Here is a 17,701-nt window from a genome sequence, read left to right as displayed (position 1 = left end):
AGATTTTTACCCGTAAGTCACGTCTTCGGATATACATACACAAATAGTTTTTTTTGTTATCACAATGTATTTACACAAAAAAAAGGAGGAACATAATGAATTATTGAATGTAATCTACAATTACGCTTGATTCAAAAACTATTGCTGTTACTGTAATTTTAAGTCAAAGTTAGATGTATCATTTTGATACATTGTGACAGCTTTAATACAAGAATAAGTGGCTACCGACGAAGGTTTAATTATATACCCCTTATATTGGATTTTTAAATTAAACTTTTGTGATTGATGGTATACAGCCAACTAGAGGAATTTTATTTTCCTTGTGAATATTAAATATTTTGTTAACTTTTATTTATGTACACTTTTTGTTACCTGAACACTCCTTGTATTTGTTATCCAAATAACTACAAACTAAATATAAGCATAAAAAAAATTAAGTTATATTTAATAAATTAAAAAATATGAATGTACATTTATATCAAATTTTAAAATTGGAAAGATCTTTTTTATTCTATAACGAAGGCTAAGGCTAATATTTCCGGATAAGTCTGAGGAGGGCTATTAAGGATATAGATCAGGATAAGATAGAGGGCAAGATTGCAATAAGAGGTAATCTTTAATTTATCTTACGTCGACTCTTTCATCTTCAAGGCGCCGATTATACACGTTTTAATGAAAAGGGTCGTTCAAAATTTTTAATTTTATTACAAGGATAATTAAAATTTCTTTAAAAACTTATAATTAAAAATATTAATTTGTTATTAGAAGAAGAAATATAAATCATATATATATATATATATATATATATATATATATATATATATATATATATAAATCATATATATATATATATATATATATATATACATATATATATATATATATATATATATATATATATATATAAATATTATAGATATATATATATATATATTGTTATGATGTATTATTTGTGAATGATGAGCAATGAGTGTTTTTAATAATATATATAGGGTTTTTATCGCGGTTCTCAAAGAATTAGTTTGTAAGCACTTTTTTAAAATTATCTTTATTATATCTATTATGAAACACACATATATATCTAACATAACCAATGCAAAATTTAAAATAAACTATCTTTAAATTGAAATTCTTATGAAATTAATTAAATTATATAGATAATGTAAATTTTAAACAAACTATCTTTAAAATTGAAATTCTTATGACACTAACTAAATTATATTAACAAAATTTTGTACCTTTCTTTCACTGAATGCCTAAATGAAAATGTTCTTCAAAATAAAGATTTTAATCACCACTCAATGTCTTCGTTCTCAGCCTCGGTTATCCTTGTTTTTGTGAAATTACTTTTTCCAATTATCAGCTTCCACCAATTTAAAATATTTTCTTCTTAACAGCATTTATATATATTCTTCTTTTCAATATACCAATATCCAATCACCAAATATATTATATAATTTTAATTTTCAATTAATACTTCCTTCCATTATCCAATTACCATTTTTACATAACATAATTTTTAATCTTCAATAATATTATCTTTATACTGTTTCTTAATCTTCATTGAACTTATTATATTGAACATCTGGACCTTATGACTGTCTATCTTAAACTTACTGAACAATTGACTTCACTAACTAAATGTGTCTATCTTCTAACTAACTTTCTTACTAACTGACTGGCCTCATAGTAACTGTAACTGATAACTTGAATCCAAATCACCGGGTATTTATATCTTTTTCCATGTTCCAGAATCATCTGTCAAGAAATCCTATTAGAATTGTTCCATTTCCTCCATATAAATGTTCTCGAAACAGTATATGTTCGATTATGTCCATAGACATAACCATATTCGAGAACGTTCTACCGTAAACAAAGGTTAAATTCTGTATTCTAGAGAATTCCTGTCTTTTCTATCAAGAATTTTGTTGACATTTAGGCTTTTCAGATCAGAATATAAACTTAAATCAGTAACTTAAACACTCTAATTTAATAAACTACACATTTTAAACAACATATCATTATAACCCCACTTATATTCGTAAATTCTTATTCAACTGTCATTTAAATGTATAGTTGGTTGCCTATGCACATGGCTCACTTAAGTATATTTACAATATTATAATTATTAAAAAAAACTTCTTACACTTATTATATGCTAATTTCTTAAGAATACCAGTAGATAAGGAAGCGGGGTCCTGAATCACTTTGGTAACCTGTCCATCAGGGTCTCCGATGCGAAGGTATCGATGCCATGATTTGACCTTGGGGGTGTACAAGAAGTACAAGAAGTGATCGACAATGACCAGAGGGTTGTAAGAACTGGTCGCTTATTGATTGATCTCTTCTTCTTCTCTCCCGAAGAAGTGATCAACAATGACCAGAGGGTCGTAAGAACTAGTCGCTTATCTCTAGATCTCTTCTTCTCAGCCGAAGAATTGTCACCTACGTTACCTGTATGTTTTTACACCTGTCTCACTTGTCTCTTCTTTGTCTTACCTGTCCTGAAGAAGTAAAAGAATCGGTCGACAATGACCAGAGGGGGTGTCTTTGAGTGGAACGGACCACCTTGTATGTCGAGTGCAAAACTCATCGCTTATCGCTTCATCTCCTCTTCTTTTCGTTAAATTTGTACAGGGTGATCGAAAAAATAAATTTTGTATTGAGACTTGGAAATATTTTAGGTGTTGTTGCGTCAAAAATTTTTTTTGTGTACGATGCTTAGATATATCTGTATAGCCTGCCTAGCCTAGCCTGCCTAGTCTTATCTTTACAAACTTGTAGGAAAAGGAAAAATAACTATGTATCACATAAATGCTTTATTGTGTATATATATATATTTTAATGATATATGTGGGTAGATGTAAATAAAACAATATTGGATTGATACTATAAATTTTATTTGTTTTGAAACAAGTTATTTATTTTAAATAAATGTATCCAGCAAAATTTTGTCAGTAATCAAGATGTGTCTTGAGGTGTACATGCTAGACGAGTTTTATTCAAGGCTCTCAACTTTTAACAATTGGAAGGGGAATAAATCTGAAATAGAGTTAGCTGCTTGTGGATTTTACTTTCTCCAAGTGGAAGATATAGTAAAGTGTTTCAAGTGTGGCGTAGAGATTTACAAATAGGAATCAAATGACAATATAATCGAAGATCACAAAAAATTTAGTCCCGATTGTGCCTTTGTAGAAAGAGTTTATCCCATTTTTCAGAGAATCAACGACAACAACAAATAAATTGTGAGTGAGAACAATAAATATGCCTGTTCCTGTGAAACATAAATGTCCAAAGTGTGGGGGTGACACTGAAGAACGAAATGACCTGTGTATAAATTGTGAATTGGAAGAGGTGTACAAGGAAGAGAGTGGTGCTAAAAATATACCTAGTAGAATGTATGTAAAGAGACAGAGACCGCAACAATAAAAAATAATGTAATCGCATGATAAAAAATTAGAATAATAAAATAGCTGTAAATATAACATAAAGCTCATTTTTATTTTGCCCTTTGAATATGCCTGTACCTGTGACATATAAATGTACAAAGTGTGGTGGTGAAACTGAGATTCCAAATACACTTTGTGTAAATTGTTACTTAAAAAGTATATTTAGACAATTTGGTGGTGACAAAAATAACCCAAGTCATCTATTTATCCAAAAATAAGTATGCCTGTACCAGTAAAGTATAAATGTCCAAAGTGTGGTGGGGAGACTGAAATATCTAATAGGAATTGTATAAACTGTGACTACATAGAATATTTGAGATCCAGATCTGGTGCTAAAAATATACCAAGTAGTATGTTTGGTGAAATGTGAGGTCAGTTGTCTGAAGAAGAGAAAAAATATATAAAGACTTATATTTAGAATAACTATGTATTAATTTGTAAATCGTCTACGAGTACGCTACCAATATGTTAAACGCTGTCATTAATAAATTACCTTTCGAAATGCACATCCCTGGAGGTTATAGGTTTTGTGGACCCGGCACCAAATTACAGAAACGACTAGCACGAGGAGATAGGGGAATAAATGGATTAGACGAGGCGTGTCGTGAACATGATATTGCATATTCTCAAAATAAAGATCTATCCGAACGACATAAGGCTGATAAGATTCTAGGTGAAAAAGCTCTTGAACAGTTTCGATCGAAAAATACAGCATTTTCTAAAAAATTTGCAGCACTTGGTGTAGCTGGTGCAATGAAAGCAAAAGTGAAATTAGGTATGGGTCTAGGTTCTACTAAATATAAAGCTGTAACAAAAAGTTGTAATAAAGAATTGAACAAAGCTAAAAATAATTTAGAAAAACTAACTGAAAATATAGACCATTGTACTTTATTACTCCAAGGATTAACTATTTCCAAATCAAGTAAACGCAAACAAAATGTAAAAAAAAATAAACAAAAAATACAACAAAAGCTTTTAAATCATAAAAGAGCAAAACAATTAGAAAATAATATGGATGTGGACATTACAGATGATTTTGTTGATGATGATGATGACCTTCTTTCCAAAAGAAGAGAAAAACGAAAAATAATTGATGACAATGTAGTTGGTGTCAAAAAAGCAAAAATCAACTTAAATTACTTATTAAACAATACCCAAAAAAGAAAACGAGACATAAACAATGAAGATGAGGATGATGATGATCCAGTTAAGAAAAAAGTTAAGATATAATAAGTAAATTGTATTAAATTAAAAAATATAAAAAAATATGTAGATACTATATATATACGCACATATACCAATAACTAATTCAGTCTGATCTGTATCGTTGTTAATAAGCTGTGTGTTAACAGTTCAACAGAGAAAAAAAGTAAAGATAACAGTGAAATGGGAGTTAAGAGTTGTGTTGTTGAATTCCATGGTAAGCAAAGAGACAATGCCAGGACAAGACTCTTCACGAGAGAATTTAGTAGGTATCGGCAAAGAGATGAGGGTGTTCAAGCACAACAACTAGGGAGGCTTAACCATTTAGAACCCCATAGAGATGCCGATTACCCATTGGGAAGGAGACCGCTACCATTTCCAATCGAAGGAATCAACCACGTTCGAAGACAGTAATTTTAAAAAAATTTTATGTAATTAATAATAATTAATATATGCTACATTTTCTATTGTCGTTTTTTTTTTAATAAAGACTTGTTGTTGTGTGTATTATGGGTAGTTGGTTGGAAACAGTCAAGATGGTTGGTAATAAGAAAAAGACAAGAAACAGCACTAAAAGAAAGGTCACATCCTCCTCCTCATCTTCTAAAAGAAAAATTTCAAAGCAAAAGTCATTTAGTTTATTGAGAGTAATTCGAGACATTAGAAAGAAACTATTGGAAAGCAAACCAAGAACGTTAAGGGAAGCTATTCAACAAGCATTACGAATTGTGAAATCCTACAAAAACATTAAAAAACCACGTGGTCGAGTAATCCAAGTTCCAAAAACTGGGGGTATATTACCTCTAATACCGATATTTGCTGGGTTGAGCGCATTGGGCACTATTGCTGGGGGTACATCAGCTATCGTTAAAACTATTAACGAAGCAAAAGCAGCTAAAGAAGATTTACTCGAAAAACAACGTCATAATCGTAAAATGGAAGCACTGGCAATTGGAAAAGGTTTATACTTGAAACCATATAAAAGTGGAATGGGTATTTTTTTATGAATAAGAAAATGGATCAAATAAAAATTCCAAAACATGCTTTGACAAATGTAGAGTTACAAAAATATGCAAAATTAATGAAAATCCCACATTTTAGAGGTGTAATGATGAGAAATGGGTTTCCGAAAAAAATTTGGCAACATGAGAGTGGAATTATTAATTTAGACAATAAAGACGGTCCTGGAACTCATTGGACAGCTTACAAGAAGAATAAATCCAAAGTCGTATATTTTGATAGTTTTGGTAATCTGAGACCACCGTTGGAAGCTATATCATACTTTAATTCAAATGGTTATTCTCAAATTGTTTATAATCATAAAATTTATCAAACTTATAACACTGTAAATTGTGGACAATTGTGTTTAGATTTTTTAAATAAATACCCTTTTTAAAAGAATATTCTTTTATTTACTCTATGATTATCGTTTGAACATGTCGTACACTTTTGTGTTATCTGGAAGAGAATCGGTGTTATCAACAAAAATTTACCCACCAATTATTTTAAACGAAAATGAACAGTATGTACTAGGTTTAATAGATTTCATGTCATACAATACAATTCCAAATGTAGACCAAACAAACAACAAGTTTTATATAGATGGTTACGATATAACGATTCCACATGGTTCTTATGAAGTCGAAGATCTTTCAAATTATTTAACTGAAAAAATAACTGAATTAGAATTAAAAGTAGATCAAACACCAGATAAAGATGATACAGAAATTAATAAAGGAAAGAGTCAAGAAAAAAATAATACAATTGGGAAAGGTGTGCCTAGAAAAAATCATAATATAGATCAACCTACAAGTTTGATATTGAGAATTAATAACAATACACTCAAATGTGAAATAAAAAGCAACAAAGTAATCCATTTTGAAAAACCAAATACCATTGCTCCCTTATTGGGATTTACACCAAAACGGCTCTCACCTTTAAAGACTCATGTAGCTGAGAATCCTGTGCATATCACAAAGGTTAATTCTATTTGTGTGGAATGTAATCTAATCACTAATTCATACGTCAATGAAAACCAAGGTCATATCATCCACATGTTTTATCCAAATGTCTTACCGGGTTACAAAATTGTGGAAATTCCAAAAAAGGTAATTTATTTACCTTTCACAAATAGATATATTGATGAAATTTTCATTAAAATAGTTGACCAGGACGGTAATCTTGTTAATTTCACACGAGAAGTTATTACGTTAAGACTACATTTAAAAAAAGTATAAATAATGGTTTTAATTTACAACTGTAGCAAATTTAATCCAGGTGTGGACAGTGTATATAATATTAAGAGTGTTGATAAAAACATTAGTGACAAGCAGACTCTCAAACCGTTGACAACAGAAAACAAAGTCTTTTTAACCTCACTAGGATTTAAAATAAAACACAACAACTACGACAGTGACAGGGAAAAAGAAAAGAAATACTTGGTGTAGAATAAAGTTTTTTATTAATACTAGAATACTAGGGATTTTCTTGAGGTGTACTTGTAAGAAGAGTGAATATGAGTTTTAACATTTTAAATATTGGAGATCGTGTATTGGTTGACAATTCAGTTGTGAGTCGAGAAATGCACAGTCATTTACCCTATGCCAATGCAACTTTTAATCATTGTGATGAAATAAGAATACCAATTCAGACTCAAGATATATACACCCTACCTTCTGAGAGTTATCTGTATATTGAAGGACGTTTAACGAATGATGGGAAAGAAAGCAATACTTTGCGCTTTATTAATAATGGTTTGATGCATTTATTTGATGAAATACGATATGAAATTGGAGGTTGTGTAATAGATAGAGTGAGAAATTTAGGTATAACAACGACAATGAAAAACTATGCTTCGTTCACACAAACTGAATCTAATCGATACAACTGTATAGGTTGGAGTATTAATGACACACCAACAGTTGCTGATAAAGCAGGAAATTTTAATGTTTGTATTCCACTCAAACTTGTACTTGGATTTTTTGAAGATTTTACAAAAATTCTTATTAACATACGCCAAGAACTCGTATTGATAAGAAGTTCAACTGATTTAAATGCAGTAATGTCTACAGTAGAAACTGAACTGAAACCAAAAGTGGAAATATTTAAATTAATATGGAAAATGCCTCATATTCAAGTGTCCGATTCAGAAAAGTTACGTTTATATAAATTTATTGAAAATGGGTCCAGTTTGGAGCTTGCATATAGAAGCTGGGAATATCATGAAATTCCTCTACTGCCTCAGACAATGAAATTTAACTGGAATGTAAAAACTACCAGTCTATTGGAGAGACCACGATTTGTTTTGTTTGCATTACAAACTGCCAAAAAGAATGCAATAAAAGAAGAGAACAGCTATTTTGATCACTGTAATCTTACAAACTTAAAGCTATTTCTAAATTCTGAAATGTACCCGTATGACAATTTGAACTTGAACTTTAGTAAAAGACATTATGCCCTTGCATATGAAATGTATGCACAATTTCAACCGTCGTACTATTACAAATCCATAGGAGATCCATGCCTTACTATGTTACAATTCTGTGCTGTTGCTCCGATATTTGTTATTGATTGCAGCAGACAAAATGAATCAATTAAATCAGGAAGTGTCGATATGAGAATAGAAATAGAAACTAATAAGAATATACCAGCTAACACAACTGCTTATTGTATAATTATACATGACCGTATTGTTAAATATAATCCTCTAACCAATGTAGTTCAAATGTTTTAACTGTAGTTCATCTAATGAAGCAAATCTGTACTTTGGGTTTTTTTAAGTATAAATAAAAAGTTAAAAAAAAAGTTTACTCTTATTTAACACCCTGTACACAATAAATATTTTCATAACCTTGTTGACATAAGTGTCTAATTGGGGGCTAGACTAGTACCAAATCTGAAAGCTGTTCAAGACCTGTTCGAGACCTGTTCAAGACCTGTTCAAGACCTGTTCAAAGCTGTTCAAGACCTGTTCAAGACCTGTTCGAGACCTGTTCAAAGCTGTTCAAGACCTGTTCGAGACCTGTTCGAGACCTGTTCAAGACCTGTTCAAAGCTGTTCAAGACCTGTTCAAGACCTGTTCAAGACATGTTCGAGACCTGTTCAAGACCTGTTCGAGACCTGTTCGAGACCTGTTCAAGACCTGTTCAAGACCTGTTCGAGACCTGTTCAAGACCTGTTCAAAGCTGTTCAAGACCTGTTCGAGACCTGTTCGAGACCTGTTCAAGACCTGTTCAAGACCTGTTCAAGACCTGTTCAAAGCTGATCAGGACCTGTTCGGGACCTGATCCAGAGCTGTTCAGAAGTTAAGCGAATACCTACATTTTACGATGAATAAAGATTTGAAAAGACAACTTATAACTAAACGGAGAAACATCCAAAGTAAATTAAGACAATTAAAACAAGGACAAATAATCCAAGAAGATTTATTTAATCCAATTACAAAACACTTGAAAAATATCGAGAACAAGTTAAATAGTTCACAAAATTCCAGTCCAGAAAATGAAACAAAAAACGATGAACCTTTAAGGTACATTAAAAACGATGATGATGATAATGAAACTACTGACTTTGAAACAAGTGAAATCAAACAATCGATATTGGACAACATTGAAGTGGATGATATAAAAGAACAGATTAAAAATGATAAACACTCTGAAAATCGATTTGAAGATATTGCTAACCAGGCGCGTGTAGACTACTGGGATCAATATGATCCATTGCCTAGGAAATATATTACAAATATGCACGCTGATGTTCTAAACAAAGAATTTGATCATAAATATGGAATTCGATTTGATGAAGAATCTGAAAAGCTACTGATTGGGAATTCTGAAATAGATTTAGATGGTGCTGATATTCTTTTAAAAAAGAAAAGGTACAGGGGAACACCAGGTTTATATGAGCTTTTGTTTAAGAAATATCCAGCTAGTTTTACAGATGAAGATGAGAATAACTATAAAAAGATAGTTGTAGCGACTAATGCTCACAGAAGGCATTACAGATCAAGTAAACAGATAGATGGTAGTAGATTAGAAAAATATAAAAAAATAATTGCACCAATAACAGAAGGTAAAGGATTGGTTATGGAAGTAAACAACAATAAAATCGATTACGTCCACTGGGATGATCCAAATGAACTTGTAGAGCGATTACGTTTATTACTATCTTCACAGCTAGCTGGCCATACAGGACATACAAATGAAATAAATTCAATTATTGAAGAACTAAAAGAGGCAAACATTATAGAATAAATATCATGTCTGTTAAAAGAGATATCGTTAATGAGTTACACAAACCTGCAAGAATTAACTTTAAAAGACGAAGAATTATTATAAAATCTCTTAATGATTTGTTCCAAGCCGACTTGATTGATATGCAAAAATATTCAAATACAAACAGAAATTTCAAATATATTTTGGTTGTAATAAATTGTTTTTCAAAATTTTTATGGGCTTTACCACTAAAAAATAAATCAGGTGTTGAAGTAGCCAAATGTATGGAGTATGTGTTTAAACAGCAAAAACCAAATAATCTTCAAACAGATATGGGAACTGAATTTTTTAATCCACATATGAAAAAATTGATGAAAAAATATAATATTAATCATTACAATGTATACAGTGAAAAAAAGGCTGCGATTGCTGAGCGAGTTATTCGCACGATTAAATCAATGATTTGGAAACAGTTTAGTTTCAACGGTACCTACAAATGGATTGATAATTTACAACAAGTTGTTATTGAATACAACAATAAAGTTCACAGAACAATAGGAATGAAACCAGTGGATGTTAAGAAGAAGCATGAAAAACTATTGTTAAACACTGTATACAATCACATTAAAATTGTCGATTTGGAAAGTCAAAAATTTCATATTGGTGATCATGTACGCATTTCAAAACATCGAGGAGTTTTTGACAAAAAATACAATCCAAATTGGTCTAATGAAATTTTCACTGTTTATAAAATAAAACTGGGAAACCCTATTACATATTATTTAAAAGACTATAAAGGTGAAGAAATTCTTGGGGGATTTTATAAGGACCAGTTACAAAAAGTTAAACATAAAGACAGTTATTTAGTTGAAAAGGTATTAAAGAGAAAGAAAAATAAAATTTTTGTCAAGTGGTTAGGTTTTGATAGTTCTCACAACTCATGGATAGATAAAAGTGACGCAATATAATAAAGAGGGGATAGAAAAATATGTAAAAGACGTTCCACTTGCAAGATTTTGTTTGTTGTTAGAGAATATCGAGAGAGTGAAAACATGTTCATTGTGGATATCCAAGGTTTCTCTTTTCCTGGGGAAGATGTATTTCTTTGTAGGGAAATTGCTATTTTAGATCCTACTACCGAAAACATTATACACAGAATGGTTGTTTTACCAGTAACAGAAGCAATGATAAATAAGTCATATATAAAATGTATCGAACAACAATGTGTTCAAAACCATGGTTTAAATTGGCAATCTTGGCATTTTTGTGATACTCATCTAAAATATGAAGAAATTTCAAAATTTTTACACGACAACGTATTAGACGAAACAATATTGGTAAGAAATCATGAAACAAAAAAATATTTGGAAAAATTCATGGAAAATCGCATTGATTGTGTAGAAGATGAACCTAATATACTTTCCGATGAGACTATGAATCATATTTTTAAATCACATCCATGTTTTCAACATAACAATGAAAATTTACAATGTGCTCTAAACAATGTATTTAATATTCATTATTGGTATAAATATTGTAGAAAGTGTTGACAATAAAAAAATAAAAATTAAAAATAGTCTTTTATTAATAGATACACACAAGACATTTATTTTTAAATTGATACCAGACATGAAGCTTGTAAAACAAAAGACTACGCTTGATGTGGAGAATAATTTATTGGAACCAATTGAGAATAAGTTTAAAAAGCATGGAGTTTTGTTCCCTTCAACTATTCGATGTCTTATAGTTGGCCCTTCAAATTGTGGTAAGACCAATGTGATGATAAGTCTATTGGAACATGCTAATGGATTAAAATTTGAAAATGTGTATATTTACTCAAAATCATTAATGCAACCAAAGTACAAATATTTAGAAACTTTGCTAGAACCAATTAAAGGAATAGGATATTATACTTACAGTGGAAGTACGGATATAATGCACCCATCTGAAGCGAAGCCCAATTCAATTTTTATCTTTGATGATGTTGCTTGTGACAACCAAGATGTTATTCGAGAATACTTTAGCATGTCTCGACATTCTCAGGTGGATCCATTTTATTTGAGTCAGAGTTATGCAAAAATACCTAAACACCTTATAAGAGACAATGCAAATATTTTAATTGTATTCAAACAAGACGATTTAAACCTAAAACACATTTACAATGACCACGTCGGAACAGATATGACTTTTGAAGATTTAAAAAAATATGTTCGATATGCTGGAAAGAGAATTATGGATTCTTATCAATTTTTAAAGACAGTGAAATAAAGAATGGTCGATATAGAAAAAAAATTGATCAATATTTTTTATTAGAATAAAAGTTGTAAGTAATAAATAAATAAAGAGATATTATTAAAAAGTATTTTATTATAATCTATAAAAATATATACACAGATATACATACAAAAATATTTTCCTCTCGCTCAATCTTCATTCCAATACCAACACATATCTGAAATAAAATATATACTAGTTACCTTTTTTTTCTAGTGGGAAGCAGAAAGCACTTACTTGTTTATTATGTCCTTTGACTTAGAAAATGATCTATATTCAGATCATTCTCATCACATTCTTCTTCTATATGTACTATTGTACTTGGAGGAACCGTTCTTTGCTTCTTGCTTGATGTTGAGGCAAGAGCCTCATCCGGTGCCTCTTGTATGTATAGTGGTCTCTTCAACCCAAGTTGCTTTTGGACTTGTTGATGTCGCTCAAACTCTTCCAATTCATCGTCCAACAAGTTAAATCTGTATCGTTTTACGACATTCTCTAAAATTTGGAATTCTTGCTCTGTCTTTACTTTGGTCCTCATATACCGAACCGGAAGATTCCCAAATTTCTTTTTAAGACTTTTGCTATTGGGTGTATAGCTGAGACTCACAAATATTTTACTTCCCTTAAGAGACACCTCTTTGACACCATATCTAAAATTTACCGAAATTAAACAATCATAAAAAAAATGTTATTAAAATACGATCATTAGAATAAAAAATACATAGATAGAATATAGAAAAAAGAAATTAGATAAATTAGTAAAATATCAAGAGGTAAAACAAAATGAAATAAAATTATTATAAATATTTAGATAAACAATAAAATCAAATGCAAATATGGTGAAATAAACAAGGAAAAAAGTGTATAAATAATAAACTCAATACTTACACAAACAATTCCTTTATAATAAGGAAAGCCGTTTCAATAGGAAAATGAACCGGATCTTCAGTTAAAATTACCAACTGACAGGGTACTGTTGCCATTCTTGATGTTGTTTGTTCACTGCTTGCTACTTACAATTGGATTAGTCTTAAACGACTGTCTGTATTTATAACAAGAAACTGAGAAAAAAAAACAATTTAACATTAAACTGACTTTGTAATTTTAAAACATTGCAAATAACTTATTTACATCAGAGTTAACCCTTTTGACCCATAAAAATGCAGTCACGTTGAACAACATCTTATTTGCGTCAGATTTAATCTTTTGACCCATAAAAATGCAGTCACATTGAATAACAACTTATCTGCATCAGATTTGATCTTTCTGACCTCTAAAAATACAATCACGTTTAATAACAACTAGTTTGCAGAATTATTGATAAATTTAAACTTTTTGATCCTAAAATATAATCACGTTGAATAACAAGTTACAGAAATACGTCAATTGATTTTTTTTTTACTGGATAAGTATAAATTGGAGAGCATCCTAATATTTGGGTTTTATTTGTGCATTCGAAAGTTACCAAGTTAAGTTGAACCAGTTACTAGTGAAAAAAAATGAGTCAGCAAGTAGTCGATGAACTTTCCAACCAGATTGTAGAGAAGATGGAATCGGTAAGTAGATTAATTAAGAGAAAATCTGATTTACGAAACGTAATAAGATATTTGAAAAGACAAATTTTTATTTTGAATAAATGTTTAAAGAATAGGGTTTCTTGTGTTAAAAATTTTCACTGTATAGAAGCAAATTTAACTATTCTTAAAACATATCTTGAAAACTTTAAGAACAGACTAAATGCTAGAAAAACTCTTAAAAGGTGTTTATTGTGGCAGGATGTGGAATCTTGTTTTAATAGTAGAATAAAAACAGGGCTAATAGTCAATTTAAAATATAAAGAACCCAAAATATTTTTGGAAAAAGCTTTTAGGAGTTTTTCAATTCAAATTAGAAAAAGTTTGTTGTCGTGTCTTTTAAAAGTTAATTTGATTTTATATGGTGTTTTTATCAAACCACAAAATGGTGAAACCTCTATTAAACATTTTTCAACCAAAAATGTAACAATTGACCAAAATACAGACCTCAAGGATTGGTATAAAATTAATTGTATTAATGTGATTTTAAAAAAATTTGAGGAATTTCAAGAAAGAGATAGTGGTTGGGCACTATCACAGATTCTACATTTAAAAGTTAATATAAATAGGTATAATCCAATACTGAGTGGTATTTCCACCTATGTTAAATTACCTAAATATATAAGCAATACAAAGAGTGTAATTAACATTAAAAATTCTGATCCTTATTGTTTTCTCTGGTCAATTGTTGCAGCGTTACATCCTGCTAGAATCAATGTTACACGAACCTCATCTTATCCTCATTTTAGTAAGATATTAAAGTATCATAATATCAGTTTTCCCATTGACATAAAAGATATCCCTAAATTTGAAAATTTAAATAAACTTTCAATAAATGTTTTTACAACAAAAGGAACAGGAAAGGAAATTTTACCTTTGCTATTAAGTAAGACTAGTTTTTCTCCTCGTATTAATTTACTTTTAATTCATTCTCAAGATAACAGTACAAATAATAATAGTAGTGATGAGGATGATGGTCCTTTGTGTAGAAAAGATCTATTTCATTTTGCTTATATTAAAAATTTTTCAAGATTAGTAAATCAACAAGTTAAAAATGTTAGAAACAAAAAATGGTTTTGTGAAAGATGTTTTAATCATTTTAGTAATGATGCACTCTTACAAAATCATTTAGAGGACTGTATTAATTCAAATTCAGTTAAGATGGTTTTACCAACAGAAAAGAATAATATTATGAAATTTAAAAATTTTAAACATAAAGAACTTGTTCCTTTTGTTATTTATGCTGATCTAGAAAGTATTCTTATAAAATGCATTGACAATAACAATGATCCTAATATAAAAACTTATTTGTCTCAAAAGCATGAAGCTTTTAGTATAGCTTATTATTTTAAATCTTCTTATAATGATTCCTTATCATACTATAAATCATTTACCGGTCACGACTGTCTTGTGTGGTTTGTAAGAGAACTTGAAAAGATAGCAAAGAGAATAACTAGAGAAAATTTATTGCAAAAATTCAACAAGTTAGGTCCATTAACTGATAAAGAAAGACATGATTTTAATTTGAGTTTTGTTTGTCATATTTGCACTAAACCTATAGTCGATCCATTGGATAAAGTTAGAGATCATTGTCATATTACAGGAAAATTTCGAGGAGCTGCTCATAGATCTTGTAATGCTAATTATCAAAATACACATACAATTCCGATTGCATTTCATAATCTCTCTGGCTATGACGCACATTTTTTAATTAAAAGCCTTAATAATAACGTTAAAGGTAATATATCACTACTTCCTCTAAACAAAGAGAGGTATATATCATTTACCAAATACATTCAAAATACAAATATTAATTTTAGGTTTATAGATTCGTTTCGATTTATGTCTGATTCATTAGATAAACTTTCCTGTAATCTAGATGATGATCAAAAACAAATAACGAGAAGGTACTTTGAAGATGATTTTAAATTTAATTTAGTTAAACGAAAAGGTGTTTTCCCATATGAATACCTCGATAATTGGGAAAAGTTGCAAGATACTTGCTTGCCACCTATTGATAGTTTCTTTAGTAAAATTAATAATGAAGGAATAACTCATGAGGATTATCAACACGCATGCACTGTTTGGAACACGTTTGAGATAAAAAACTTGCAAGAGTACGCGGAATTATATTTAAAAACTGACGTATTACTTTTAAGTGATATTTTTGAAAACTTTAGACTGATGTGTTTAAAAACATACGGTTTAGATAGTTTGCATTATTTTACTTTACCAGGTTTAGCATTTGATGCCATGTTAAAAGTAACAAATGTAGAATTAGAGCTTTTAACAGATATCGAAATGGTTTTGTTCTTTGAAAAAGCAAAACGAGGAGGAGTGTCACAATGTAGTAACAGATATGCAGAAGCGAACAATAAGTACATGGGTGATAAATATAATCCTGGTAAAGAGACCTCTTATACAATGTACTTTGATGTGAACAATCTATATGGTTCAGCTATGAGTTATTTCCTTCCTTATGGAGGATTTGAATGGATACCCTTAAATGATATTTACAATTACAATATATTAAATTGTCCCAATGATAGTGAATACGGATACATGCTGGAAGTGGACCTTGAGTATCCAAAAGAACTTTTTAATTCACACAAAGATTTGCCATTGTGTCCAGAACACATAACTCCACCAACTTCTAATTCTACCATTAAAAAACTCTTAACGACATTGTATGATAAAAAGAAGTATGTTATTCATTATATGTATTTAAAACAAGTTATTAGCTTGGGACTGAAGCTTGCTAAGATTCATCGATGCCTAAAATTTAAACAATCACCTTGGTTAAAGAAATATATTGACTTAAACATTGAATTGAGAAAGGAGAGCAAAAATGAATTTGAAAAAAATTTATTCAAACTTTTTATAAACGCTCCGTATGGCAAAAGTATAGAGAATGTACGTAAATATAAGGATATAAAAATTGTAAACAAACTGGGTGGTACATACGGTGCTAACTATTACATTTCCCAACCGAATTTTCATAGTTGTACCATATTTGATGAAAATATGGTAATAATTGAAATGCAAAAACAGAAAATTAATTTTAACAAACCTATTTACATTGGGATGTGTATTTTAGATATTTCGAAAACAATTTTGTATGACTTCCATTATAATTATATTAAAAAAAAATTTCAAGATAAAGCCAAGTTATTATACACGGACACAGATAGTTTAATATATCAGTTTTTTGTTGATGATATATATGCTCATATTAAAGAGGATATTCATAAGTTTGACACATCAGAGTACACTGAAAATAATGTCTATAACATTCCCTTAAGGAATAAAAAAGTATTGGGCTTGATGAAAGATGAAAACAAAGGTCAAATTATGACACATTTTATAGGATTGCGCTCAAAAATGTACACGATAAAAACTTTAAATCAGGATCAGGAAATTAAAAAAGCAAAAGGAATTAAGAAATCAGCTTTAAAGGAACTAACTTATGAAGATTATTATAAAAGTTTATTTAAAAAAACAATTGTAGAGGTTTCCCAAAATTCTATTGTCTCCAAAAAACATGACGTCTATACAATAACTCAAAGAAAAGTTGCACTTAGTCCATATGATGATAAAAGAATGGTTAATTTTTTAAGCACTGACACTTTACCATGGGGTTTCAATGATAAATAATTCTTAAATACGTTTGATAGTAAAAAAGTTCCTTATTCTTTATTTATTATTTTGGTAATAAATAAAAGTTTGTTTTTTAAATTATCTTTCTATTTTTGTACATCAGGTTTTCTTTAACCGATTAATCTACAAATTAAAATGGGTCCTCTATGGTGTGGTAAGTTATTTCACATATAACTTAAAAAAAATATCGGTAATTAAAGCTGTTTTTTTTTTCTTTAGAAAAGTAAATTGTCATGGGAAAAAGTTTTTACCGACCAAAAAAGATTTATAAAATTACAATCGAATACAAGAAGAAAAATAATACCATACACCCAACCTACTACTTCTATCA

The 17,701-nt window shown here is 29.7% G+C and overlaps 3 protein-coding genes across 3 annotated transcripts; 2 read left to right on the top strand and 1 right to left on the bottom strand.

Moving 5' to 3' along the window:
* The first annotated feature begins 7,167 nt into the window (after nucleotides 1-7,167).
* Nucleotides 7,168-8,385, top strand: LOC140444510 (uncharacterized). Its single transcript, XM_072536269.1, has one exon. It carries the CDS (start codon nucleotides 7,168-7,170, stop codon nucleotides 8,383-8,385), a length of 1,218 nt encoding a protein of 405 aa, XP_072392370.1.
* Nucleotides 8,386-12,104: 3,719 nt separating this feature from the next.
* On the bottom strand, nucleotides 12,105-13,680 carry LOC140442707 (uncharacterized). Its single transcript, XM_072533690.1, has 3 exons — nucleotides 13,028-13,680; nucleotides 12,377-12,789; nucleotides 12,105-12,317 (listed from the first exon to the last, which is right to left on the bottom strand). The coding sequence occupies exons 1-2, from the start codon at nucleotides 13,120-13,122 to the stop codon at nucleotides 12,384-12,386; spliced, it is 501 nt and encodes a 166-aa protein (XP_072389791.1). The 5' UTR covers nucleotides 13,123-13,680; the 3' UTR covers nucleotides 12,105-12,317; nucleotides 12,377-12,383.
* A 1,194-nt stretch (nucleotides 13,681-14,874) lies between these two features.
* Nucleotides 14,875-16,835, top strand: LOC140444509 (uncharacterized). Its single transcript, XM_072536267.1, has 2 exons — nucleotides 14,875-16,415; nucleotides 16,811-16,835. Exons 1-2 carry the CDS (start codon nucleotides 14,875-14,877, stop codon nucleotides 16,833-16,835), a joined length of 1,566 nt encoding a protein of 521 aa, XP_072392368.1.
* Nucleotides 16,836-17,701: the final 866 nt, after the last annotated feature.

The sequence above is a fragment of the Diabrotica undecimpunctata genome, chromosome 6, assembly GCF_040954645.1.
Source record: "Diabrotica undecimpunctata isolate CICGRU chromosome 6, icDiaUnde3, whole genome shotgun sequence".
Lineage (NCBI taxonomy): Eukaryota > Metazoa > Arthropoda > Insecta > Coleoptera > Chrysomelidae > Diabrotica > Diabrotica undecimpunctata.
The sequence above is the reverse complement of the archived record's forward strand: the minus strand, read 5'-3'. Positions and strand labels throughout refer to the sequence as shown.

Excerpts from the sequence above, each read along its gene's own strand:
- LOC140444509 (XM_072536267.1), top strand. The coding sequence starts at position 14,875 with ATGGTTTTACCAACAGAAAAGAATAATATTATGAAATTTAAAAATTTT. Across the intron at positions 16,416-16,810 it reads ACATTGTATGATAAAAAGAA|ATATTTCGAAAACAATTTTG; the intron begins GTATGTTATTCA and ends TGTGTATTTTAG.
- LOC140444510 (XM_072536269.1), top strand. The coding sequence starts at position 7,168 with ATGAGTTTTAACATTTTAAATATTGGAGATCGTGTATTGGTTGACAAT.
- LOC140442707 (XM_072533690.1), bottom strand. The coding sequence starts at position 13,122 with ATGGCAACAGTACCCTGTCAGTTGGTAATTTTAACTGAAGATCCGGTT. Across the intron at positions 12,790-13,027 it reads ATTATAAAGGAATTGTTTGT|ATATGGTGTCAAAGAGGTGT; the intron begins GTAAGTATTGAG and ends GGTAAATTTTAG.